At 36.4% G+C, this 27,776-nt stretch overlaps 1 protein-coding gene and 1 non-coding gene across 6 annotated transcripts in view; one reads left to right on the top strand and one right to left on the bottom strand.

Moving 5' to 3' along the window:
• ccser2a (coiled-coil serine-rich protein 2a) overlaps window positions 1-27,776 on the top strand; it is a 63,336-nt gene that overhangs the window by 17,878 nt on the left and 17,682 nt on the right. For all 5 annotated transcript variants that reach the window (XM_067455449.1, XM_067455448.1, XM_067455452.1 and 2 more), the window contains exons 2-9: window positions 1,267-2,410; window positions 8,001-8,274; window positions 8,403-8,617; window positions 20,280-20,379; window positions 23,350-23,455; window positions 26,398-26,566; window positions 26,743-26,808; window positions 27,576-27,674. In XM_067455449.1, the coding sequence (XP_067311550.1) occupies window positions 1,307-2,410; window positions 8,001-8,274; window positions 8,403-8,617; window positions 20,280-20,379; window positions 23,350-23,455; window positions 26,398-26,566; window positions 26,743-26,808; window positions 27,576-27,674 (2,133 nt within the window). In that variant the 5' untranslated portion in view covers window positions 1,267-1,306. The remainder of the gene's footprint in view (window positions 1-1,266; window positions 2,411-8,000; window positions 8,275-8,402; window positions 8,618-20,279; window positions 20,380-23,349; window positions 23,456-26,397; window positions 26,567-26,742; window positions 26,809-27,575; window positions 27,675-27,776) is intronic.
• On the bottom strand, window positions 27,228-27,302 carry trnaa-agc (transfer RNA alanine (anticodon AGC)). Its single transcript has one exon. It is a non-coding gene; the product is annotated as a tRNA-Ala (tRNA).

Raw genomic sequence — 27,776 nt, 5'->3', positions numbered from 1 at the left:
GCGTTGTAGTTTCCTTTGAACCTTTGACATAATTCACTGACAAAGAAATCAATATGGAAGAGAGTGAAATTAAAACTCTCCTTTTTTTCCATTGATACTCTCTCAGCTGTCTCTCCTGGTCTTGCAACCTTGACAAGTACACTTCTTTCTTTTACTTCATTTTAATCAAAGCATTTAGATGATTCACGAGTAGATACTTTTAAGCCACGTGTTTGATTTAAATTCAATTTAAACCATACATTAAAGTTGCAGTTCCTAAAAATGTCAGCAGCCAGCTGAGAGTAACAATATGACGCCTATTAGGGGTTAATTTTATTCTCTGCTTGTCAGTCTGCACTCTGCAGAGCAGACTTATTATTTATGAACTTCAGTGACATCACATGCCATCTATTGCACAGACACACAAATGCATAAGCTCCAGCATCAGGAAGACAGTGGGCATTGTTTGTGAGCTTCAGTTCTGCTCATTCCTTTGAACAGACCCTGTACCCTCACCCTGATTAAACTGTGCTGTCAAGTGTCATGAAATTTCCCAACTAAATTACTTAAATGGTTAACAAAAACTGTTGATGATGGTTGTTCCAGGAAGAAGTTAATGCCACCTATTTTTTTTTTTCAAGTGTTGTAAAACAGGAAGTGGGTTTTAATGTACATATGATGTTCAAGCTGTTTTAATAAAACAGATACCCAATGCTGGTAAAGAAGGGAATTTATTTTAATTGGGCCCTATTTTTTACAGGCTTACAAATGAATGAATTACTAATTTATGAGTGAATTACTCATATTCGATGCTGGACTAGAAAAAAAGTAATCGACAGTGCTGGACTTCCATGTAAATATCTTCTGTTTATATATTGTCTGTTCTGTTCTCTACAAATAAAATGTTTACAATCCAGTTCTATGGATTGTCACATTGATGTTTTTTCTTCTTCTAAATCTTAGGTCTAATTCTTATACATTTGTTAAATACCTTTTTCCCACTGACTAGTTGATTTTAAATTATTCTGTGGTGTCACAAATGTTAAAAAGTAAATAAATCATGTAGTTTAATGAATATCAGGACGTAAAATAAATCTTGATGCATAATAATTATTAAAAGATTCAAATTCTGTTTTTAAATAGTTTTTATTCAAGATTAAGTACTGTATAGCATGTCACCACAGAACAAAAGTATTTATTAAATTATTTTAGTAATGGATATTTTAGGTTGCGTAGCTGATTTTACATTTTTACTAAAGATTTGTTTTTCCTCCCTCTTCTCTTTAGGTGTCTCTTTCGTGTTCATCCATGACTCTTCTATTTGCTGATGGAACAGAAGGTCCTCACTAAGTCCTCCATGGTTTCCAGACTGCCAAAATTTGGTGCCCGTCCTGTCAATGGTACCTCCTCACCTCTTCCCAATGGTACGACCCAGACTGCACTCCCCCAAGAGGGCAAAAATCCCCCTGCTAGGCCAAACGTAGTGGTCAGAGCTTCCTCCTTTTCCATGAAATGGAGGAAGGACAGTGGTGGGTCAGTGGACCCTTTAAGCCCAGTTGATGGTGGTATACAAGAAGAGAAGAAAGAAGTTCGATCCCAACATTCTCCAGGAAGTAGGGAGTTAAAAAGCCCTTCAACTCCTGCAACCAAAGTTCGCAGGTCTGTCTCCTCACTGTCCACCGGAAGCCCCAAGCCTGTAGGCAAATCCCCTAAATTCATCCCAAGTCCTAAACCAAATCCCAAAAACTCTCAGATCACAACAACCTCCAAAAGTCAGGACATATACCAAAAAAGCTCAAGCTCCAAGACGACTCAAAATGGGTCGTCATCTCTGGGGTCTTCACCAGGCCAAGCAGCCTCTTCTGGGCTCCAGCGACCAAGGGCCAACTCTAGCTCTACTCGAAGCACTTCTAGAGACAGCTTGTCCCAGTCCAATGACAGCCTCTCAAAACAGTCAATCGTGCCTGACTACATGGTGCGTTCTCAGAGCTTCACCCACTTCAAGCAACTGCCCTCACCAACGTCCGCACCCATGACTCGATCCTTTTCATTCAACAAGGCCGTGGAGTTAGCCAAGCCTCTATCTAATACCCAGCTGCGTCCTCCACGAACACTTGGACTCAAAACTCCCCTGAGCTTCAGCAAGGGTCGGCTAGTGCTCGGTTTGGGGGGGCTTGGGTTTGGAAAGGGGTTATCAGATAGACTACCTGCTGGTTCTCCTCCTTCAGAGATCTTAACGCCTCCAAATTCCGTAAAAAGGCCACTTCTGCCTAACTCTGTGCTTGCAAAGCCCTCATTACAGGCCTACAGGCTAAATCGCCCATTTGCTGCCAAACCGCAATGCCCTCTAGTGGTTGGGAGGAGCCCTTTGGAGAGTGACGTTATAACCCCACCTCTCACTCCAGAGCTGCTCCACTGTGCCATAAAGAGTGTGAGTGTCCAACTCTATAATTTATATTAACATGCATAATTTCTTGCATCTTGATGTTGTTGTTTTTTTGGATGGTTCAAGATTTTTTTTCTGTTCAATTGTTAATTGTCAGATTGAAATTGTGATCTTTTCTTATCTTTTTAATCTTTCTCGACCTGTACTTTTTTGCAGATATTCATAATTTTGTTAATATGTTATCAGTTCTTTAATTTTAGGACCAATAATATTTACAAATTAATAGTAATAAGTATTATTGTTATAGTTATTATCATATTTTTAAAGTGTATGATTTTAATTATCTAATGATTTAATAGTTATTATTGTGTCTCAAACGTTAATGCCAAATATGACTTACAGCTTTTAATTTTGTATTCAGTTAATTTTCCTGTTCCAATTTTAAAGGTTAACTCCGGTGAAAAATGACCCTGTACAGGGTCGGGAATGACATCGTCATGCATATACTTTCAATTTTAAATATCTGTGGAGGAGCTATGATGTAATATGTGGTACCATTTGAAAGCTTAGAGTACTTTCTGGAGATATGCATCACTTTGGCATTTGTTTTACACAAAGTAATGTATTTAAACTAAATTACTCTGGTGCCATTTCCGCCTGGATTTGGCCTACCCAAATTGAAAAGCTTAATCCTACACACATACAGTGGTCTAGGTTCAAAATGCTGGTGTCATTTTACAGGAAACCTTTTAAAGTTACATAAAACACTGCTTAAAGTGATATACATGTAAGTATATGTTGTGTAAGCTGTTATAACCCCCCCAAAAACTAGGCTCTTTTTGATTTTTTTAATATAAATTCATTTTGAAAGTGTGTAACTCAGGCACTGTGTGCTCTAGGACCCTGCAAACAGTTTGGGCTATTTCCAGCATATATAATTAATGTAATGACACTGGAATATTGCATTTATATCACTGTATATGGTGGTGGTGGAGGGGGGTAGCAGGGAAGGGGGGTCATCCCTTCAGACCCATTTGAGTAAATCTTGCATACAACATGACACAGACAAACTTCTTTTTTCCACTATTTTCTAGAATTTAGTGGAAATAGCCCAAACTGTCTGCAGGGTGCTAGAGCACAGGGCCTAAGTTACACACTTTCAAAAATGATTTTATAAAAAAAATTGCATACTTTTTTGGGGGGTTATTACTGCTTAGACAACATATACTTAGCAGTCCATGTTTTATGTAACTTCAAAGGGTTTTCTGTAAAATGACACCATTTTTGTTTTACTTAGACCACTGTAATCCAGGCAGAAATCCCAAAAAATGGTCTTGGAGTTTAAGTAGTTAAAGGGGGGGTGAAATGCTGTTTCATGCATACTGATCTTTTTACACTGTTAAAGACTTGGAATCCCATACTAAACATAGACAAAGTTTCAAAAGTTAAGGTGGACGTTTGATGGGAGTATTTCTTTGTCAAAAATACTACTTCCGGTTAGTCATAAGTTTCGGCAAGTTTTTTGAGATCATGCGTCCCCTTTGACGTTAACGGGGGCGGAATTTCCTTGTATGGGCCTTACGGACAATTCTACCGGAAGCGCGTGATATGGAGCTAGAAATATGACAAAATGATCTGAATTTGAATTGAATAAATCTGAATTATTGACAAGTGTAATCTAACAAAACTGAATATTATGTTGCATTTTACATAGTTCTGAATTTGAATTTTTTTAAAATGTTGAATATAGAACCTTTGAAATTGAACACATCTGAAATGTTTTTATGTCGAAATTGTTTAGACATGTATTTTCAAACAGCAGATATTTTGTTCTGAATTAATCGACTGGAAATATTCAGTTTTTGAAAATACAGATTCAAGATTTCAGATGAAGAAGAAATTCAGATCATCAAATTCAATATTCTAAAATTCAGATCATCAAATTCAATATTCTAAAATTCAGATCATCAAATTCAATATTCTAAAATTCAGATCATCAAATTCAATATTCTAAAATTCAGATCATCAAATTCAATGTTCTAAAATTCAGATCGCAGAAATTCAGATCTTACAGAAAGTAGGCCAGAGGTCATCAGGGAAGAGTAAAGGATGTCAGAAAAATCCAATGGAGCACCATATCTGATCATTTCATTTCCTATTTGTAATGGAAGAAAGAGAAAAGATCAAACAACCCCTTTATACTTTTTTGTTTATTTTAGATTAATGCACAGAAAAAGAGATTTCGGCTAGATTTCTCATTTTTCGTGCGTGATTTACAAATCGCTGATTAGTGAAGAAAATCTAAGCGTTTGACGTCATCTGTCGTTCTCCAGGGTTGAATCCAAAATCGCCCCCATAAACCCTCACTATTCCCTACTTTAGTCCACTAATACAGTTAACTCGAAAAAGTGAATGAATGTAGATGAATGAGTTTTCTTTCGGGGGTGGGGGGTGAAGTTGTTAACAATAATAATGCTCTAATGATGCGTGACCTATTTTTTAACAGTCTATGGCGTGACAGTCACAGATCACTGTAGCCCTCGGTTCAAACAAACGGCAGCGCTCATGACATGAACCAATCACCTCCGCTTTACAGCACGAGAGAAATCATGAATGAACACACAGGGCTGACTATAAGGGCTCCACATTATCTTTGTCTGGGACAAATCAAAGAGGGTTTTACTTTCCCGACAGGACAAATAAAGAATTAAAATAACCAGATAATTTATTTATTATTATATTCAATGTAAACAGCGACTGATAATGGAGTGGATCTCTGGTAACAAAGTCGCGTTGAGGCTGGCGCTGCCTATCTCTTTGTGAGACATTCGTGGAGAAATCAAAACAAGTGAGCAGCAATCTAAACGATTTCAAATAGCTACATTGCAATCGTAAATTGTGTAGCATAATTCATTATTAGGTACTTACATTTTAGATTCAAAAACCTTATTTTTTTTCTATTTCAACTATGATTTCACCAACGAATATAGTTCCAAAGGAACAACACTCAGCGCGGTGTTTTGAACTGAATGAATCAGCGTTTTGAATGAATCATTTGAATGAACGACTCAATGACTCACTCATTAAGACAATCTTTTGCTGCCACCTATTGGCGGTTTAGTTTCATGTTTAAAAGTATCATTGCATTTTTTATTTGTATATTCAAACATTTAGAACATCAATCTCATAACATTATTCATTGCTGTTTTATTTTTGCAGTTTAAATTAATTAATTTGATTGGTAAAAGCCCTAGTGTCTTACTAATATAACTGCATTTATTAATCAAATGTAAGAATTGAACATGAAATGCATACATTTAATAAGATTTTAAAAAATGGCCTTTATAAAATGACATAACGCCCTGGGGTAAATATCACAAATATGCAGATTTAATTAGGCCTATGTAAAAGCTGATAGAATACTGATGAGAATATTACTACAAAATCAATATATTTATACCACCAAAAATCCCCCCAATACACTGTACAGTACATACAATTTACTCTGTTCTCTACCTGATAGGCCGGATTTTGAAACTTGTTTGCAGGTATTGAGGGTATAGGGGGCGATTTCAGATTCAGCCCAGGTCTGTTCAACAAAATAGTAGTCTTATAGCAGTAGAAGACTACCGCTTCTTAAACTGTACTGGGCATGTCCTAGATCAGGCAACTTCTCTGTGCAACTTAACCCGTTTCACAGAAAAAAATGTTTATCTGAAATATAAAATATTAATCAGTACCCAACCTTATTCAATTGTGCGGTAAACCACACGAAAAATGAGAAATCTAGCCGAAATCTCTTTTTCTGTGCATTAATCTAAAATAAACAAAAAAGTATAAAGGGGTTGTTTGATCTTTTCTCTTTATTCCATTACAAATAGGAAATGAAATGATCAGATATGGTGCTCCGTTGGATTTTTCTGACATCCTTTACTCTTCCCTGATGACCTCTGGCCTACTTTCTGTAAGATCTGAATTTCTGCGATCTGAATTTTAGAATATTGAATTTGATGATCTGAATTTTAGAATATTGAATTTGATGATCTGAATTTTAGAATATTGAATTTGATGATCTGAATTTTAGAATATTGAATTTGATGATCTGAATTTCTTTTTCATCTGAAATCTTGAATCTGTATTTTCAAAAACTGAATATTTCCAGTCGATTAGCCTAATTCAGAACAAAATATCTGCTGTTTGAAAATACATGTCTAAACAATTTCGACACAAAAACATTTCAGATGTGTTCAATTTCAAAGGTTCTATATTCAACATTTTAAAAAATTCAAATTCAGAACTATGTAAAATGCAACATAATATTCAATTTTGTTAGATTACACTTGTCAATAATTCAGATTTATACAATTCAAATTCAGATCATTTAGTCATATTTCTAGCTCCATAGCGTGAGAGAGAGCGAGGGAGAGAGCGAAAGCAACAGGCTACGCCCATCAAAGCGCTGGCTTGTAGGATGCTAAACAGGTGATATAACCAGTAGCTACTGACTTACCCACTGATAGGCCGGCGGTCGATCTGTATTAGCACTTTCCTCACGCGACGGGCGAATCACTTTCCTCACAGAGCGACTCACTTTCCTCACGCGGCAGGCGAATCACTTTCCTCACAGAGCGAATCACTTTCCTCACAGAGCGACTCACTTTCCTCACGCGGCGGGCGAATCACTTTCCTCACTGAGCGAATCACTTTCCTCACGCGGCAGGCGAATCACTTTCCTCACTGAGCGAATCACTTTCCTCACAGAGCGAATCACTTTCCTCACAGAGCGACTCACTTTCCTCACTGCAGCGCGCTGCTGCACACGTCATTATTTAGCTCCGCTCACATGACACGCCCCCACCCGCTCGGCTTTTTTCGGAAAGACTCGGAACAGCGCATCTTTCTTATATAATTATAAAAAAAATAAAGACTTTTCGGAGATATGCAGGATGCAATGCTACTCTATAGGTACTCAAGATTGACATGACACTGACTGAAACTGAGTGTTTCACCCCCCCTTTAACACATGGTTAAAGGGGGGGTGAAACACTCAGTTTCAGTCAGTTTTTTTTTGGTGACATTGTTATGTGCACATCACCTGTCCAGCATCCTACAAGCCAGCGCTTTGATGGGCGTAGCCTGTTACTTTCGCTCTCTCCCTCTCTCTCTCTCACGCGTTTCCGGTAGAATTGTCCGTAAGGCCCATACAAGGAAATTCCGCCCCCATTAACGTCAAAGGGGACGCATGATCTCAAAAAACTTGCCGAAACTTATGACTAACCGGAAGTAGTATTTTTGACAAAGAAATACTCCCATCAAACGTCCACCTTAACTTTTGAAACTTTGTCTATGTTTAGTATGGGATTCCAAGTCTTTAACAGTGTAAAAAGATCAGTATGCATGAAACAGCATTTCACCCCCCTTTTAACAAGTAGATCGTTCACTGGGATGTAAAGAGTTGATTTTTCTTGATTTTTCATGAAAACACATCCCAGAGAACGATCTACTCGGTAACCATGTGTTAATTAGTCTTAGGTTCATTTTTCACCGGAGTTGTCCTTTATGGTATTTTGGTGCCAACGCAGAGAAATCAAGGTATCGAAACATGACTGAATTTTCCCATTTTGTGTGTGAAAAGGCATCAGCTCCCAAAGATGTCCCAGAAGAGCCTGTGACAGATCTAGGGTCGGATGGGAACCTCCGCTATACTGGGGATGGAATGGAGGACATGTCTCTCTCCTCTGCATCTTCTCTTGAGAGGAATGACACCAGTGAGGAGTTCCTAGATGATTTTGACAACATAGGGGATCAATCGCAGAATGGGATACTGCATCCTTTGGCCACACCCACCCATACACGCCTGCAGAGCTTCTTGCATGAGACTATGGACTGGACTGGGATTGGGCTGGAAGGTATAGCTAAATGTTATGCCTGGCATTCATTCATGCATTGATTTTGAAAAACAGTACAGAATTGATAATTTTGTTCTATTTTTGGCAGACGTACACCGTTTATGCTGTTATATCATGTCTGCTTTCAGGTGGCAAGGCAGATTTAAGGGGTGGTGTGCTCCGTGGGCCGCCGCCGCTGCTCATGTCCCCTGACGTTGATCGTCATGCGGCCTCCTCTCTGGAACTCTCCCCGTCTAACAGCTCTGGAGGAACATACATGTGGGATGAGGAGGGCATGGAGCCACTAGGACACAACACACATATACACCGTTGCAGCAGTTATGAGTCAGACCTCAACAGCATAGTGAGTACATGCATATCCTCCCAAAATGAGTTTTTAGTCCCTTTAGAAATTGCATGTCAAAATCTCAACGTGTATATTACAGATATAAAATGTAATTATATAAATAATTTGTATATTAAAGTTGATCTTATTTACATTGTTAGCACATATTACAGGTCTTAAGGTGAACAATTAATTTGAACAAGTTAATACATAGAACTTTTTTTTGCCGTGGTAATCTTTAATCGAAATCTGAAAAATAACTTCTGGTCTGGAATGGCATTCTCTTTCCTATGACGGCCGTTTTGATGGCTGGAGTTTGAATATCCTTAACCACTCCCCTCCGACCATTAGTCTGCTGTAATAGATGGAGTGAGAGATGGAGAGGAGGAGCGCTGAAGTAATACGCTGTCCTTTATTCAATATTCCGTTTCACTTGGAAATACGTCACCGCGCTGACATAAAATCAGTTGCCACTTCCGATTGACTGGGACTTTAAGAATAAGTGAAGAATAAAGATCTACTTGAAAACTAGGCTTTGTACTAATTTGAGTACATTTACATTCATGAATGTCGATTAATGTACACTGCCCCCTTTCAAATAAATAAATAAATAAATAAATGGTAGGTGCTAATAGTAAGCAGTAAAAGTAGTTATAATATTTTATAAATATTTGTTAATAATTGTTTTTAACAATAAAAACAAATATATGTGATTTCTGCTAGCCCCACACAAATCTGTTCAATGCTATGCTCGTGGTTCGATAAACCTATCTTTCCTGTACTGCTTGTTGCTAGTTTCTATATGTGTGCTTGTGTGTGTGTGACAGGATCTCTCCGTCCCTATCCTGCTAATTATCTCCTTGCTAATTAGAGATTAGCCCCTGTAGCTCTTACTCGTGACTGCAGGAGTCTGACTTTGGGTCCTGCTGTTCTTAACAGAGGCCTGTTCTATCCAAGCTGTTTTTCAATACCTCTGATTGAGTGGGAATGCGGAACGGCGGCCCTTAACATTCCAGCTTTTGATCCCAGTGATGCAGGCTGTGACATTTCCTTAATTTGCTTATTTTTTGTGTTCTGATTCACAATGCCAGATTGGCTCTGTGGAATACATAACCAGTTAGGCTGGATTTGAAACAGTAATCAGATGTAAAATACAAGCCTTCTCCTGTAAATATACACAAATGCTCCCCGACACAGACATGCTGACTAGACTGTGACTTCAGACATTATGTAATAGCACCATGTATACATTTGAGCACGGCTGAGTCATTGTTCATCATACTTTGAGTGGGTTGTTCCTGTGATGTACTTGTATAGAGAGGAGTAGGCTTTCAGTTTATGTAATTGACTGCTTCAGGTTAAGTTTGAGTGACATCTTGTGGTCTACTGTAGGTACTGAAAAAATGTGTGGTTTGTGGTGCTTCCTAAAACAAGCATTAACGTTATTGTTCATCCTTAGGGTTATGGATTTGATCAAATCCCTTATCCGAAGTATTCAAGTTGAATGCTTTTCCTGGATCTGGAATTGTCTTTGCTAAACCCAGTTTTATCCTGTTACATGTATATCAGTAGCTTGCCTCAAACATTCACAGTAATAGAATGATTAACTCTGTCTCCTGACGGCAGTGGATATCTTTTAGATCCCTGCGTTGTCTATCTTTACTTTAAGATTCCTTTGCTCTCACGGATAATGAAATAGAGGTGGGCTTTATTTAGATATTATCTGATCTTGCCCTCAGCGAGTGATGTTACAGCCCCACAGAACTGTTACTCTATATAAAAATAAACTATAGAATTAGTATAGAATAAGAATATAGAATATAGAATTACCTAAGAATAAGTAGTGATTAGCAAATAAAGTACTAATAACAAGTAGTAACAGTTAATAATAATAATAAAATATTTTGTCGTTACTGACGACGACGATGATGATTATGATGATGATAATTCATACTAAACATAATATTTTTGCTGTTGCTGACAAAATTTTTTTGTATAATAATAATAATAATAATAATTATAAAAATAATAGTTATACCCCTTGGTGGTCAATTGGAACGAGTATGATCCATGTAATTTGAATATTTGAGGGTTAAACTCAAGAAAAACATATTAGCCTAATGTTGTCTCTATCACTCCATGGGAATAAAACTGCAACATAATAATCAATGCCCCTTATGTGTTAATATTTACCAGTGAAACTGCTGCTGTCTATCCTTCTTAAACTCATTTGTTGGTTGCTTTGTTTTTCAACTGCGAATAAGAAATAAAGCAAATTAAATTTGTTCAGCATATAAAGTGATCACATCTCTTCAGAAAATTTGGACTAAACAGCTAAATTCTTATGTTTTTTCCTATGATCTCTTTATGAACTTTTTGAAGTTGTAGTTGCATAGATTGTAAATATAAAAATATCTTAATTTTTGTTTCGAAGGTAGGTTTGGAATGACGGATTAGGAATGACACAAAGGTAATGATGACACAATCAATGAAATATTTTTGGCTGAAAAAACCTGTACTGTATTTAAGACCACAAGGGGGCAGTATGTATTCACAAGACAAGAGAAATGTTTTCAACATATCCCTGTCTCTCTTTCCTTACATTGTATTCTTGTGTGTTTTTTGTGTTTAATCCCTTGGTTGATTCTACAGTTCCCTGTTAGGCTCATTTAAGAATTATTTATTTGTTCTAAATATAGTCTGTCTTGCAGGAGGCATTTGCAGGCCAATTCATTAGCTGCTAAATGATCTAGGTGCGCAAGCTTTTGTTTTCAACACATTAAGTGATTCTGAGACATGCTTTTATCTCTGCTGTTTCAGAATTAATTAGCTGAGAGTTATAGAGCATTGTTTTCGCTTTATCATTTGTTGGCATTACTAAGACTAAACAGGATTTGTATAATTTATGAATATTTAACTTCTCTAATCGGCTCGCAAATTATTAAGCTAACTGGTTTATTGACTCTTTCTTATTATGCTTAATCTCTTTGAGATCGGCAATTCATAATGGCTTTTAAGAGCCTTTTTACACATTTGCACAACCAGTCTCAGAGCTTTTTGGCGGAGCTCTGTGTGGCGCTACCAGCATGTAAAATTGAATATACAGTATGTAATTAACCTGAAATCGCACTTAAACCGCTTTTGCGATACAATTTTTACATTTTATTTTAATGTATGCCCAGCTTGTCAGTGAAGCACAGCTCTGTGATCAGTAGTAAATGCTGCTCCATCTGTTGCTTATAACACACATTTGAAAAAGCAATGTGTCAAACATCTTTCCAAACATAAGAAGAACCTCCTGTCCAACAATAAACATTTAATAACTTGTTTGAAAACATCCTTCTGTTAGAAGATGTGGCTTCTAATAAGTCACACAACATATTATTTCATAGTGTTCTATACAGTGATAAAGGCAGGACCATAACCACCATAGACGGATACCCCAATAATTAAAAATGGCCAAATTGCAAATATTTGAAATCTTGCACTGCTCTGCTGCACTTCATTATGCAGCAGCACTCTGTATGTTAGGATGACAGAAAGGTTTTAAAGTTACCTTTTTTTTCTGGTCTGCCTCAGCAGTCTAAAAGCACTTGTCAATGTCAAAATGATTGACATGGCCAATCAAATCAAAGGCGTGGTTTACGTTCTCTTTTGTCTCGTGGAGAGTTTTCACACAGACGAGTGTGGAGACTATTCTTTCCAGTGAAATCACAAAACAAAATGCACACAAACATGTCCCTGCTTTTAATATACAATCATTGATGAACATATTTGATTTTAATGAGGAAAAAAACCTATATAAGGGCGGATTAGAACCTGGAACCTTCTACGCGGTTTACAAAAAATCTATTACCAGACCATTAGGCAATCCCAATGTGGATACCGGATCTATTTATTTATTCACTAACGTGAGGCATCTCGGGACTATCAAATATATTTGATGCAAATGAATGCAAATATTACTTGCAAATATTCCCAAAATTATCATTTCCCAGCTAGAATTAAATCTAGAGTTTTGTTTACTGTTCTGTTTCTTTATGCTGTATAAAAAGAAAAAATAAATTGGTTCCCCAATGTTCAAGAGAGTTACAGCCTTGGATAAAGTCTATGTTGATTAGTATTTAAGTTTAAATATACTTTATTGTCATGAAAATACCCAAGTAGTCTTGAAGAACTGAAGTCATGTTTTTATATAGTTTATCAGTTTAATCAATCAATTTTAATCTGTTTATTCAACAACAGTGACATTATGATGATGCCCAATAGGGATTTGGTATCGTGCTTCTGCTAGGCTTTTTTGGAGTTTCTGCTTGAGAGCACCCTCTGGCTTTCAGATGGAGCAGCATCCATGTTTCACTGACAAGCGGCGCATAAAACAAATCTCAGCGCCTTTTCCAAATCGTGTGTAATTTAATTTAAATTAATCGCGCAGCCTTAATGAACATCTTAATGGCGATGGGAACTAGGGCTGCATTAAATTGGAAAAAAATTACATTGCGATATTTTTTTCCCCAACGATATATATTGCGATATTGAGAGCCATCAATCCAGGCTAAAGTCAATAATTAACATTCCATGATATTAATAATTTCACTAATAAGCAAGCTTCATTACAAGTGACAAAAAGAAATGTTGGAAAGTATGTGTAACCATGAAACTAAACCTCCAGTTGGTGGCAGCAGGTGACCGTCTTAACAAGTGAGTCACTGAGTCGTTCATTCAAACGATTCATTCAAACGCTGAATCGTTCAGTAACACACTTGTTGCTGTGAGTGAGATGCGTTATGGGTCTGTTGTGAATGATTTTCACTGCTAAAATAGAACAAAAATATTAAATATTGGATTAAATATTGCATCTAAAATGTAAGTGACTTTAAGTGAATGTTAATTAGTTGTTTATGGAACTTTCATATGAAATCATTGTCATTTTCAGTCGTGATGATATTCAGGAAAACGCTCAAGTGTTGTAATTTCTCCTCGAGAGGCTGCACGAACGTCAACAGCGTGACCTTATTATCGCCAGTTCATTATTATATATTATTATCCACTATCGATCGCCACTTACACTAAAGGAATGCACAAACATTCTTGCGTTTTGGTGATTCGCTAGTTATTTTTTGTTTTAATCAGGCAAGTAAAAGCAAGCTTGTCTGTCAGGCAAGTACAATTCTCTTTCACTTGTCCCTTCAAAAAATCCACTTGTCCCGGACAAGCGTTTTAATGTCGAGCCCTGCTTTGTATTTGTTGTAAAGAGCTTTGTGGTGCCGTTTTAAGTGGTCAGACAAATTGGTGGTGTTTTGTGGCCACAACTTTCTGACACGCCAAGCAAAGTACCTCTTTTTGGTAAACATCCTCCTTTTTGTAGCCGAAATAGTCCCAAAAAGATGAATTCTGGTACGAAACTTTTTTTTGTTTTTTTTTTTTGCGCCAGATCCTCTTCGTCGCGGATTTTAGCAGTGAATGTTTGGCCGTGAGTGGTGAGCAGCGGCACAGCGAACCAATCACTGTGCAGGCACGCGGAACGTGCATATCACTCCAGCAAAAAACTCGTGTTTACTGTTTGTTACCGTTCTCTTAATACACCATGGGCTACTACCCTTCACATCGCATGTTCCGGCGATGTGACTATCGCTCACGCGCACGATGTCGACGTTAAAACAGAATATCGTTCAGCCCTAATGGGAACATAATATGAAGGATGAAAAGTTGGTTACTGTATGATGATTGAAATTGTGAAATTGCCACTTAGAGTTGAATTGTCACTTTCAACAGAAATGTCATTTACTATTCTATGTCTTTATTGTCCGCCATCAGCAAAAGTAGATTTTTATGATCAATTTAAAGCACTTCTGAGTTGTTGAGACTTTAATAATGAGGTTATTCTAATGGGAGACTTAAATGTAAATTGTGCAAAAGTGCAAAAACAGCAAAAGTGACAGAAAGAAACTGAAAGTAATTACAGATAATTTTGGATTAACACAAGTGATCCCACTAGAATAACAAATCGTTCTAAAACTTTGATAGACCTGGTGTTTTCTAACAAACCAGATAGAATAATAAAAACGTACAATTTCCTAACTGGCTTGTCTGATAAAGACTTTGAACTCAAATTTGCTAATGAATTGGTATCAGAGTCTCTCAACCTAGCAACTAAACTATTATTTTCAAAATACCATTGATGAGATCGCTCAATTGTTTTCTAGCTCTTGTGACTCTCAACAAAATATGGCCCACATTGACTTTTATATGAATGCCGTAAATCTCTAAATTCTACATTTAATATTCAAACAATTACAGAAAATGAAGTAGACAACATAATCTCTAAATTAAAAAATTCTAAAGCAAGGGATGTGTTTGGATTTGATACCAATCTTCTGAAGCTTTTTAAATCTTGTATTTTGGTGCCTGTGACCCATCTTATTAATTTGTCAATTACGCAGGCAGTCGTTCCCTTGAGTTGGAAGGTTGCAAATGTCATACCAATATACAAATCGGGTGATAAACTAGACCCTGCTAATTATCGACCTATTAGCATACTTCCTAACTTTTCTAAGATAGCAGAGAAGTGGGTCGCCAACTCTATCATTGTACATCTTAATGATTCCAATCCGGGTCTGCACCCTATGCAATTTGGATTTCGATCTCTTCACTCAACTGAAACGGCTATTTGTGTTTTTGTCGAGAAGGTGAAGTTCTATTTTGATAAAAACAGTTATGTTGCTGCTGTTTTTGTCGATCTTAAGCGTGCGTTTGATACTGTGAATCACTTAAAGCTTTTGTCTAGACTGTTAACATTTGGCTTTAGTAATCAAACAGTTAAATGGATACAGTCTTATTTATCGGATAGAAAACAATATGTGCAAATAAAGAATTGTAAGTCACCCTATCTTCAATATACACAGGGTGTTCCTCAGGGATCAATTTTAGGACCTCTGCTATTTTCACTGTATGTGAATAGTTTGCCCAATGTATGCAAAAATGTTGACACGATTATGTATGCTGATGATACAGTAATTTTTTACACATGCCAAAGTGCTGAGGATGCAGCCCATCAGCTTTCATTAGCTTTAAATGATTTGCAAAAATGGCTGAATGATTCATGCTTGTGTCTTAATGTTAAAAAGACTGTCAATGTTTGCTTGGGTGGACAAGAATTAACTAATGTTGAGTAATTTAGGTATCTGGGAGTTCTGATAGACTGGAAATTATCTTTTAAAAAACATATCAAAAAAGTTGTGAATACTGTAAATGTTAATTTACATCATTAACGGATACAGCAGCGATTCCGTTCTTGCACTCTATGATACTGGCTCATATTGAGTTGAGCATATCACAAGTTGGTCTTATACGAGTTATGCTGCTATTGGGCCAATTGAGGTATGCTACAAAAGAGCATTGAAAATATTATATAAGAAACCTTCATCATACCCTCATTGTAATATTTTAGATAAATATAAGTTTTTAAATTTTGCGAATTTCAAAATTATTTAAATCAGCCTGTCTAATTTATAAAGTTATACATGGTCTGGCGCCTCCACCACTGAGTGATTTTATTAAACAAAAGTCTATCAGTGCTGTCGGGTCTCGAGTGACTAGAGCCAATATGAGAGGTGACTGTGTCTTGGCGTTTAGGCGGACATCCTTTTCACAAAACGCTCTATCATATCAGGAGGTGAGCTTTTGGAATAGTATCCCTCAGTCAGTGAGGGAAAGCACAAGTTTGCCTATTTTTAGGAATCGTTTAAAAGTATGGTTGAGGGACACACAAATATGTGAGCATGTTTAGTAATCATTAGTATATATACCAGATGTAAAATAGAGTTAGTGTTTTATAAAAAATAAAGGGGATAGAACTATTAGTGTGGTATGGGTTGTGTAATAGGAGTTAGTATAGCATGGATATAGTGTATTATGGACTTGTATGTTGTGATCACTGTTATTGTCCTTTCTTCTCTGTATATAGCCTGTGCATAGTGTGTCTGTATGTAGTTATGTGTATTTATGTGTAACATCTACCTGTGTGGGGGTCTGCAGATGGAAATTAGCCTTTGGCTACAATCTGGCATATTTACATTTGTGAAAAATGTTCATTAATATGTATTGCCCCTTTTGTCTTTTATTTCTACAAATAAAATAATAATAATAAACTGCAAAATGTTACGTTTTCAAATGCATTGATTTTATGCATGGATTACTACTGACAGCGCTGCATGAACTTGTGGCGCAATCTGTGGGACACCCTTAGCATAGCGAGGCCTCAAAGAGTTGAAACTTACTCACCAGTTGCCCAGTAACTTTTTATTACATTTTGACATTCTCACAACTATGCATGTGATTTATGGCTTAGTGCTATCACCAAATCGCTGTTGTAATTATATAGTCTGACACACTGCATGTTTCAGGATAACTCCTTTATTGGTGCATTCATTTGTTTCAGTTTCGATTAGATGCAACTAATTGTAAGTGCTGTGTGTTTGAGGGAAGGAAATAGTTTACTAAAGCATGGCAGGTTTTCTCTAATAAAGCATGGCATGTTATCTCTATGAATGAGAAACTTTAATCTCCTTTAAAGTGAATTTTACTGAAATTGCACAACAGTAGAGTTTTAAAGAAATGAAAGCGTTTAAAAGATGACATGCTTAAAAGAACTATGCGTATTGGCCTCTTAATCGCTATTGCAAGTTTGACTCTGTTCAAAGTTTTTCTGTAGGTGTCCGAGTAATTTTGTCCTGTATGTAATATGATTGAGGAATTCAAACACATTCCTTTTGATCCCCCAAACATGATGTTTCACTCCTCAGCGCACCGCTCCGATTGTGTGAAATGTGATCAGGATTCTGGGCTTGTCCGATAGGACCTTTCTTAAATGTTATCTGAGGTTCTGTCTGTATCGGTTTGGTTCTGAAGGGACCTTTAATCCGATCTTCCCGGCTGATTCGCGCAGGCCTATGTGAAATGGGTTGCGTTATTTCGGCTCTTTCAGCGCAGGAGGAGAGTGCTGATGGGGCTTGGGCTGCGTGTCTAAGCTGCCGCCCGGCGCAGTGAAATGTCATTTCCTCTGAAGCAACCTGCCATGACTAAGCCCCTTAATACATGGAGAGAGTCAGAGAGAGAGGAACCTTGAGAGACTGTGTGTGTGTAGGTGAAGTGTATAAACTCTGCTGCTTTAAATTCACTTTGTACACACTTGTAAGACTGTATGGTATGTATGTGTATTAATGTCCAGGAAAGGGGCCTGTCTCTATTTAAGTGTGTATTTATGTGATGGATGAGACTGGAGAACATCTTGTCAACTTCGATGACTTGAAGTGGCGTCTTTGTTTAGTGAATGTAACACAGTTGCATGATTGATAATGTTTTCTAAAGTATGCTGAGAGCATATTTGTACTGTGGTTCTTTCCCCAGCTGCCTGCTGCATATGAAATATGGAACATTATGCAGGAACTTTCATAGTGTACTGTTATTTTAGCAAGAAAGTCCCCCATTTAGAAAAGCCAATGTATTTAACATAGCTTGAAGGGAGAGTTCAGTCAAAATGAAAATTCTGTCATCATTTACTCCAAACATCATTTCTTTCTTCCATGGAACACAAAATAATACTTTTTAAAGAATATCTTGGCTACTATTTTTAAAATAAGGAAAATGAATGATGCCTAGGACTTCCAGCCATATGACAATTTTGTCTAATAAAAAGGCGGAAGACTTTTTTTTGAAAATGTAAATAAAACATTGGATTATGTTTGGAATATTGGAGTATAATTTACAAGAAAATATTTCAGTTTTTCTACTTCAGAATTTCATGAATTCAATGTGTTTTGCATTCTTTCTTTGTAAGTGTATGCAAAAGTTACTAGCAATTTCTGAGTGAAAATTGTTTCTTTTTTCAGTCTATGAAAATCTTCACTCTAGCCCTCTTTAGACAGCTAATGACTTAAAGGGCGGATAGGCAGTACTTGGAAAAGCAGTGTTCTAAAAAAGTCATTAATTACTAGCAAGTAATTACATCTTCAAAAGTATAATTAGACTATTTACTAATTACTCTCTCTAAAAAGTATTGAATTACTTATTTTTAATTACTTCTTAAATCCCATATCAACCTCGACCAGTACAAGGATAGACACAAACTTCCCTTTTGATTCTTTAAAATAAACCATGTACAGCTGCATTAATTAATCTTGAACTGAACTTTAAGTGTGTAAAAGGAGAAGGTTACTTTAAAAACATAATTATAACATTGATGTTAAATCCACTATTGTTTTATATAGAATTGTTGTATAGTCTATACAGTATTTAATTCAAATATATCAGAAATAACTGTAATTAAATTACATACTTTTTCAAGGTAAACTTTATCAAATTACAGTAATTTGATTACTTAGTAATTAATTATACCAACACTGGTTGAAATTCTCTTCTCTTCCTGATAGCAATCAATAATTCAATTCTAAATTATAAAACAATATAATAACAATTACTTCTGTGGAAGTCTCAGGACAATAAATCATTGTCCATCCAATCATTGCATGCATTCCAAATGCAATAAAATGTTCTACCTGATTGTCACCCTCTGTATTTGCATATCTCACACGCCATCAGGATTTTCCAGTTTATATAAATTGAATAATGTTATCATGTAAGCAAACTTTTTAAGTTAGATGTGCTTTAATCGTGATTTAATCGATTTGACAGAACTAATTTAAAGATGACATAATGGTTAGTCACTGGGCTGGTAACACAAAGGGCACAGGTTTAAAACCAAAGTGGGGCATGAGCCATTTAACTGAAGTGTTACCGAGATTCATTAAAAGCATTGTGCCTTTGAACAAGACAATTAGCCCCACATTGGTTTGTCCCTGCAATAAATGCAACATTTAAGCATTTGTTAAATGTCAAGTAAGTAATAAAAAAAACAAAAAACAAACAAAAACAAAATTGTTTTCAAGATGTCCTACTCCCAGAAGAGTAAGTTCAATTTATATAAATTTATCGCCAAGAAGCAATTTCGCTCTCCACGTACACAAGTGATTAAATGACTATAGACAAATGTAATATGCAGTATTTCAACTCATATGTTTTTGGAAATTATGGATGATGAATGATGAATTAAATTAGCGAAATATCCCTTCAATTGGTTCCACCTACAAATCAAGGCTAAGACACGAGGCCTTGTTTTATGGTATTTCTTAGCAATATTCTTAACACATGTAATGATGTGGAGAATATATTTCTTCAAAGAGCTTATTTTCTTTTGAACTCTCCATGCCAGACTCAATGTTCAGAATCGCTTTAAAATGCATTGAAAAGCGCCCCAATAGCTGATAACTGCCCCTTGCAGTGTGCGTCTGCCACACAGCTTGAAACGTCCTCTTTCATTTTCTGTCTGAGGACAAATTGAGGTTTTGTTGAGGCGTATTGATTTTCACCTTGGCATGCTTTTGCATTTTCAAATAATCAGGTGGCCTTAAAAGTTGCTGTTTTTATATACGCACTTCATGTTAAGTGAAAAACGTTTTGTTTTCTATTCATGTTGCTTCCAGTGACTATGTGTCCCCTTTTCCTTTATGTGATCGTCCTTACATAAACGGTATGAATGAATTACCACAAATGTATTTTTTGGAAAATGTAATGCAGTTTTCCCATCTCTATTTCTTTCTTTTGTTCTTTTTTTCATGCACAGGACATTCTGAACAACTTGGAAAATACAGGCTCATGTGACCTGGAAGATGATGACCTCATGCTTGATGTTGACCTGCCAGAGGATGGGGCCTTACACAATGGTTAGAACACACACACACGCAAACGCACACGCACACACATGCACACACACACAAACACACAGACAGTGTAATTGAGCACTGCAGCATAACCAGCTATCTAAAGCTATCTAGCCATGTCCAAAGTGATTACAGAAATGAAAAAAAGTTTAATAGAATCATGTCTGCATCACTGTTTTCTCAAAACTTGTAGATCTGGCAAATAAATTACTAAATAAATGGAAGCATCTCTCATTCTTTTCATCCCCAGTGCAAGAAATGTTTGCCTTTATAACCACAATAGTAGTTTTGAATTGAATTTGTAGTAAGTGCCTTGGATTTATCTTTGACCTTTTAAATCATCTTCTATTTGCATAGATAATGATAGCTGATCAGGTTTAATCATTATGTTTATTGATCACAACCAAGTCCAAGTGATAGTCACTGCTTTGAATGTGAATGACTTTTGTAAGGAATAGTTTCCTACAGCTTTGTGTGCATTTTTAATTCATTCAACTTGATTCTTAAGGGTTGAATACAGTATATTTTTTTTATTTTAATTGTATTGTAGAATGTAAATTGTTATAGTGATCTTGATGAGTACTCATTTTTTATAAGCTTGTATGTAAGACTTTTTTGCTGGCTGTTGTTTGGAGCTTTGTTCATGTTTTTTTCTTGATATGCTGATGATTGATCGATAAATAAAGGAGTTAACTATGGTTACTTTTCTCAACAATTCTTTAGGTTAATAGAATAATGTTAAAATAACGATTTTAATATGTGCAAGTTTTGTTTTCACCTTTTGCTTAGTTCCTTTATTGGTGCTGTGCTGTGACTTACATTTTGTATAAATGTATACATATTTTATGTAATCTCAATTAATTTGAGGTTATAAATGCATAATAATTATCAAAGTTAGAAAAATGTTAAAAATGTCTAAAATGGTTTTAGATTAAGTAGAGCATGTTGCACCGAAAGACTTTGCTGTCACTGCTTGACTAGTCATTTCAGCTGCCAAATACATTCAAAATACAGAATTTATAATATAAATGGAAAATATTGATAATTGCAAAAGATTAAGAATGAATTTAATTTTAAGAAATATATTAAACAGCACTTTTTTCAACTTTGATAATGATAAGACATTATTATCAGCATGATATCAGCATATTAGAATGATTTCTGAAGGATCATGTGACATTGAAGATTGGAGTAATAACTCTGAGTTTGACCATCAGAGGAATATATTACATTTTAACTTACCAACTAATTTAAAACAGTTATTGTAATAATGTATCACAATATTACTTTTTGACTGCTGTTGTTTTTTTTTATCAGATAAATGCAGCCATTGGTAAGCTTTAAACTTTAGTTTAAAAACTTTAGTTTAAATACTAATATATCACAGTAGTGCTTATGTTACTAGCCTATCATGAATTACTTGCCATTGGAGACAACCTCTGCCAAAATACTCATCTCAATTTTCTGAGTAACTCTCAGATAAGCTCTCAGATTTGGAAGAGAATGTCCTTTTGTTGAGAACACTTCCTGTTTCCTGCAGTCTCTGAGAGTGATTTTAGAGTGTGTTAGTAAAGTCACAGACGGTTTCTGCAGATTCCAAAGCCTTGTATAGGAAGACAAATTCCACACAAAATGCAAACAAAAGGCTTCATACATACACATTACAGATGACATTCAAATTGCATCCTCCATGTACAAGAATGACATGCACCAGCCCTTCATGTAACAGCATCATTCTGTCAGCTGTTTGTCTCATGTTAAAATCTATTTCTTTTGAGCATCTTTGTGTTTTAACTTGTTTTTTGTTTTGTTATGTTTACATGCAGTATTTTGACCTGTGCCATCAGCGGGAATGAGTCAGTTTTAAAGCGCTGTGTATGTGTGTGGCATGTGTGTGTGTTGTATTTATAGCCTCGGGCATCATGCCCTGCAGTCATGTGAGGGGGGTTACAGAGCCAGAGGAGGGAATAGATGACTTCAGGCCCCCTCCCCCTTTCTCTCCCCTCCCTGTCTGTCCGTCTCCTTCCCTTCTTCATTCCTTCCATGGTTGATCTGTCTGGTTGGCAGGCAGGAAGGCCTGCTGTTTTGACGCTGGTTCCCGTGACCAGATCCCTCTGGCCGAGGGCTGTGTCGACCCGGCTGAAAGAACACCATCGCCAGTTTCCCTTCTCTTCAGAAGGCCTCGCGGCTCAGGGAATTGCAGCTGTGTCTCTGTGTGCGTCTGGTTTTGGTCAGAGCTCCCAGGGAGTTCCCAGAACTCACAAATTCATACACATAACCTTGTTCCAACAGGGCGGAAAGTTTTTGGATTTGCAAATGCTCGTGTGGCCAGTGAGAAAGTCGTAGGGAGTTTGACAACTTTTTTTTCTACACAGATTCAGTTCTACACCAACAGGTTTGGAATTTTTAACCTTGGGGATTTTTGTCAAACTATACTTCAGCCTTTTTCTTTCGGATGTGTCAGTCAAAACAGACCATCTCTGCTCTTAGTTCTAAGGTTGTTTGTATTCATGTGAGTGAGTTTTGGACTTTTTTGAGGCTGTTTTTGAGGCTCTGGCAGTGAACCGGACAGCAAGGACAAGAGGAATGTAGCAGGTCTGTTTTGGAGTTTAGTTTTCTGTGTGTTTTGCTTGCTGTCTTACTTTGTGCTGTGTGAGAAGAGTATAGAAAGATTGAGGGAGTGTTTGTGTATGAGGCCGAGAGATTTCGTATGCCTCAGAATGTTTTAGTGTGAGTTTGCCCTGATATCTCGCCTCAGGCGGTGTGAGTGCCGTGTGTCGAAACTCTTAAGAGCTCTGCGTTTGGAAGGACCCTGCTCAACCTCCTAAAGAAATACAATACTTTCTTTTTCCAAGAAGTGTGTGCTTGTTTCTGAGTGTGTCTAGGAGACTAACTGAATATGTAATAGTGTTTAAAAGTAAGTTGGGCTTGTTTATTTGTCATTGACTGCAATTGACACCTCTGTGCATGCAGATGGGATGGCCCACTTTGAGCGCTCTGAGAGGGGGGGCCGGCCGGCTCAATGGAGGAGGAGACAGCAGAGATGGGGTGGAATTGATCATGCTCATAACGACAACAGGTGAATGGCTCAGAACAAACATTTCCTAATTAAACATGATATTCAACTAAAAAACGAGTTGATTGTATTATGAATAGTGGGTGTTACATACTAGAATTTGTATAAAAGTTATATTATTGTAGTATAAAAGTTTATATTATTTTTTAAATCAATATACACTTTACAAATCAGTTTCATGAGTAAACTACATTAGTTAACATTAACTAATAATGAACCACTTCTACAGCATTTATTTATATTTTTTAATGTTAATTTCAACATTTACTAATATTAAATTCAAATGTTGTATTTGTTTACATTAGTTAATGGACTGTGAAGTAACAAACAAACATGAACAGCTGTATTTAGTAATATTAACAAAGGTAAACAAATATAGTAACAAATTGCTCATGGTTGGTTCATATCAGTTATTTGTTATTATAAATAATGTATTCACTGTCCGGGAATATAACTGTACATTTTAATATACAGGGGTTATATTTAATCTTTTAATGTTTTTTTTCTGACTTAAGGTCTAGCAAAAACATTATTCAGTTATTATTCATTATTCAAAAAAAATTTCTTTCTCACTTTTTTTTTAAATAAATATTTTGAAATGTTTTATTTATTACTGTGTTGGCAAATCAGTTTCACATGTTACCTAAGAAAAAACATTTGTAACATACAGTGAGGAAAATAAGTATTTGAACACCCTGCTATTTTGCAAGTTCTCCCACTTGGAAATCATGGAGGGGTCTGAAATTGTCATCATAGGTGTGTCATAGGCACATGTCCACTGTGAGAGACATAATCTAAAAAAAAAATCCAGAAATCACAATATATTTATTTGTATGATACAGCTGCAAATAAGTATTTGAACACCTGTTTATCAGCTAGAATTCTGACCCTCAAAGACCTGTTAGTCTGCCTTTAAAATGTCCACCTCCACTCCATTTATTATCCTAAATTAGATGCACCTGTTTGAGGTCGTTAGCTGCATAAAGACACCTGTCCACCCCATACAATCAGTAAGAATCCAACTACTAACATGGCCAAGACCAAAGAGCTCTCCAAAGACACTAGAGACAAAATTGTACACCTCCACAAGGCTGGAAAGGGCTATGGGGAAATTGCCAAGCAGCTTGGTGAAAAAAAGTTCCACTGTTGGAGCAATCATTAAAAAAAATGGAAGAAGCTAAACATGACTGTCAATCTCCCTCAGACTGGGGCTCCATGCAAAATCTCACCTCCTGGGGTCTCAATAATCCTAAGAAAGGTGATAAATCAGAACTACACGGGAGGAGCTGGTCAATTACCTGAAAAGGGCTGGGACCACTGTTTTCAAGGTTACTGTTAGTAATACACTATGTTATGGTTTGAAATCATGCATGGCACGGAAGGTTCCCCTGCTTAAACCAGCACATGTCCAGGTCCGTCTTAAGTTTGCCAATGACCATTTGGATGATTCAGAGGAGTCATGGGAGAAAGTCATGTGGTCAGATAAGACCAAAATAAAACTTTTTGGTCATAATTCATTCATAGTCAGGGAGGAAATACTAAGAACTGTATTTGACAAATATTATTCAATAAAGTATCAGGGTTATAATAGTTAACTAAAACCATTAAAAATATTCATTAATTGAAATTAAATAATTGTTAGCTGAAAATAAAAAAAATGAATGAAGTTAAATTGATTTGAAACTTTAGCTTAACTCAGAGACTGCAGGAAACTAACTAAAACAAAACATAAATACAGCATTATAAAAACTATATAGATGTTTTTATAAAACAAACAAAAAAGTTAAGCTCTTTTTTTTTTGCACTTGAACAGTCAAAACACATTTATGTCAAAATGTCAGTTTGGATATGTCTTCAAGGAACAATCGGTTATGTAATGCTTAAATGCTCAATTAATGCATTACAATTTGACTAAACTCATTAGATTTTAGTCGACTAAATCTACTGTTGTTGTGTAGACTGTCACAAGTTAATAAATAACCACAGTGAAATGTGCCACACAAACTGTTAGGATCAAACTGTTAGGTCAGACTGATGGCATGAGCCATTGTGACAAATAAACCTCATATCTCATTCTTGACGCTTTAACTACTGAAAAATCCATCAGAACGTGCTAGCACGTTCGTCCGGTTCAGAGGGTTAATTGCCAGATATATACAAACTGGAATAATAATATCTTTTGGTGATTAATGGTTTCTAACCATTCTAATGTCTTCACTATGACTGAATGAGCCAAGTTCCTGAACACCAAGTAGCAGTTGTTGATTTGTAAATATGAGCAGGGTCGCATTATCGCACAGACTTCTGGGGCCAACACAGGCTTAAAACTTTACAGTTTATGTTCATCTTTGATATTAATTTAGTCGCTTTCACTAAGGCTACAATTAATAGAAACAGACAGTATCTGAACAAGATATCTCGCCATCCAAATTCTTTAATCATTCTCAACTGGTCTTGGTTAAAAAACAAACAAAAGTGTCTTATCAAGAGTAAAGCACACACACACACACACACACACACACACACACACACACACACACACACACACACACACACACACACACACACACACACACACACACACACACACACACACACACGGTAGAAAAACAAGAAAGAAAAGTTTCATTACGAATGTATTCATATATTAGCACAAATTGAAATGTCTATGCATTGACTAATGGCCTAGTAACATTTTTATTCGGAATAGAGGGCCTACTGTAACTCGGTAGCCTAGGGTACTTTGGTTATTTAAAAGAGCCCCTGAATATGGGTGGTCATGTAAGCAGTATATATTAGTTAATGTCAAAGTTTGGAAAAAGCTGTTTTGGGATTTTCTTTGCAGTGTTTTTGAACTTGGGGAAAGATTTGACTTTTTTGTGTTTCTTTCTATAAATTATATTAATTCTGAAAAATCTTCCAAACGTTCTTACTCTTTCGTTTAGGCTGTCCGGGTTTCATTACGAAGCCTGTCGTACAGGCCATCGGCCCCTCCATCCCACAGTTCAGCATGACAGTCACACAGTGGTGCTAGATGAGCTCACTCTCAAGCACGTGGCGGAAGACTGTTCGTCTGTCAAATCACAGCTGCTCAAACTCAAGAGTCTGTTGCAGGTACCACACACATACACAGCTGGATGAGTCAATTTTGCACTTACATATGCAAACACATCTGTTAGCCTCTGAGTAGCTTTAAGTGTGTGTGTGTAGATGGAAAAACAAAAAGAAAGTAAGAGAAAAAGCGAGTAACCAAAAGATGTGTGTGCTGAATAAATTGTCATTTTATGTAGATGGATGATGGTGAGATTACTCCAGAGAGTTTGGATTCCAGCGAAGATGACAGCAGAGCCAAACAGGTCTGTAACATCCCATAAACACCCACCTGAATAGAGCTGTTCAACTTGCAGTCCTAAAATGGGAAAAAGAAAATGAGCATTTACAAGCCATGGGCTCCCTCAGGAGTTTCTAATGTGTTTTTCTAATGCTAAATGCTCATTCTGGAAGAGACTTTCGCAGTTAGTTCTACTGCGTAAGTAATAGTCATATCTTAGAATATGAACTTTGAAGTTGTTGTTAAGCAAGTTGCTAGATAAAGCCTAAAGAATCCACATATAGCAGCATGTATTTTTAAAGCACACTGCAGTTTCAGAATTCACATTTGAGCTGTAATTTATATATTACATTTACATTTACATTTATGCATTTGGCAGACGCTTTTATCCAAAGCGACTTACATTGCATTCAAGGTACACATTTCTACATTATTGTCAATTCTTGCTTTCCCTGGGAATTGAACCCATGACCTTGGCGTTGCTAGCGCCACGCTCTACTGGTTGAGCTACAGGAAAGCTTTTATTATTATTAATATTAGAGCGAAACATTAATATATCTCAAGTAATGTTTACCACAGAACTTATTATACTTTGTAAATTGCAAAAAGACATTAGTAATTCTAGAAGGAATATGTGGTGTATTAGTCTTCTGTTTTGGCCTGCAAATTCACATCAACATCTCTATGCCCCCTTTTCCCATTCCATGCACATATATTATTTATGTGTAGACAATATAGTTTCATATTATTTGTGTATGCATTTAATATTTGTTTTGTATTTGCGTGCGTCAGATGGAGGAACTGATGAAGGAGGTGGCGCATCTCAGGGAAGAGCTGAAAAATAAAGATAAAATCATCACACGGCTCACTCATCAACAGCATCAAGAATCTGTGAGCATCATCATTCCTGACACTTTCACACTTGCGCTTATTTTGACCATTTTGTATTGATTGAATATACATAATACATGAGTGGCTAATCAGAGCCTGCAG

This window comes from Pseudorasbora parva, chromosome 10 (genome assembly GCF_024679245.1).
Source record: "Pseudorasbora parva isolate DD20220531a chromosome 10, ASM2467924v1, whole genome shotgun sequence".
Classification (NCBI taxonomy): Eukaryota; Metazoa; Chordata; class Actinopteri; order Cypriniformes; family Gobionidae; genus Pseudorasbora; species Pseudorasbora parva.
Note: the sequence above shows the minus strand (reverse complement) of the source record. Positions and strands in the feature narration are given on the sequence as shown.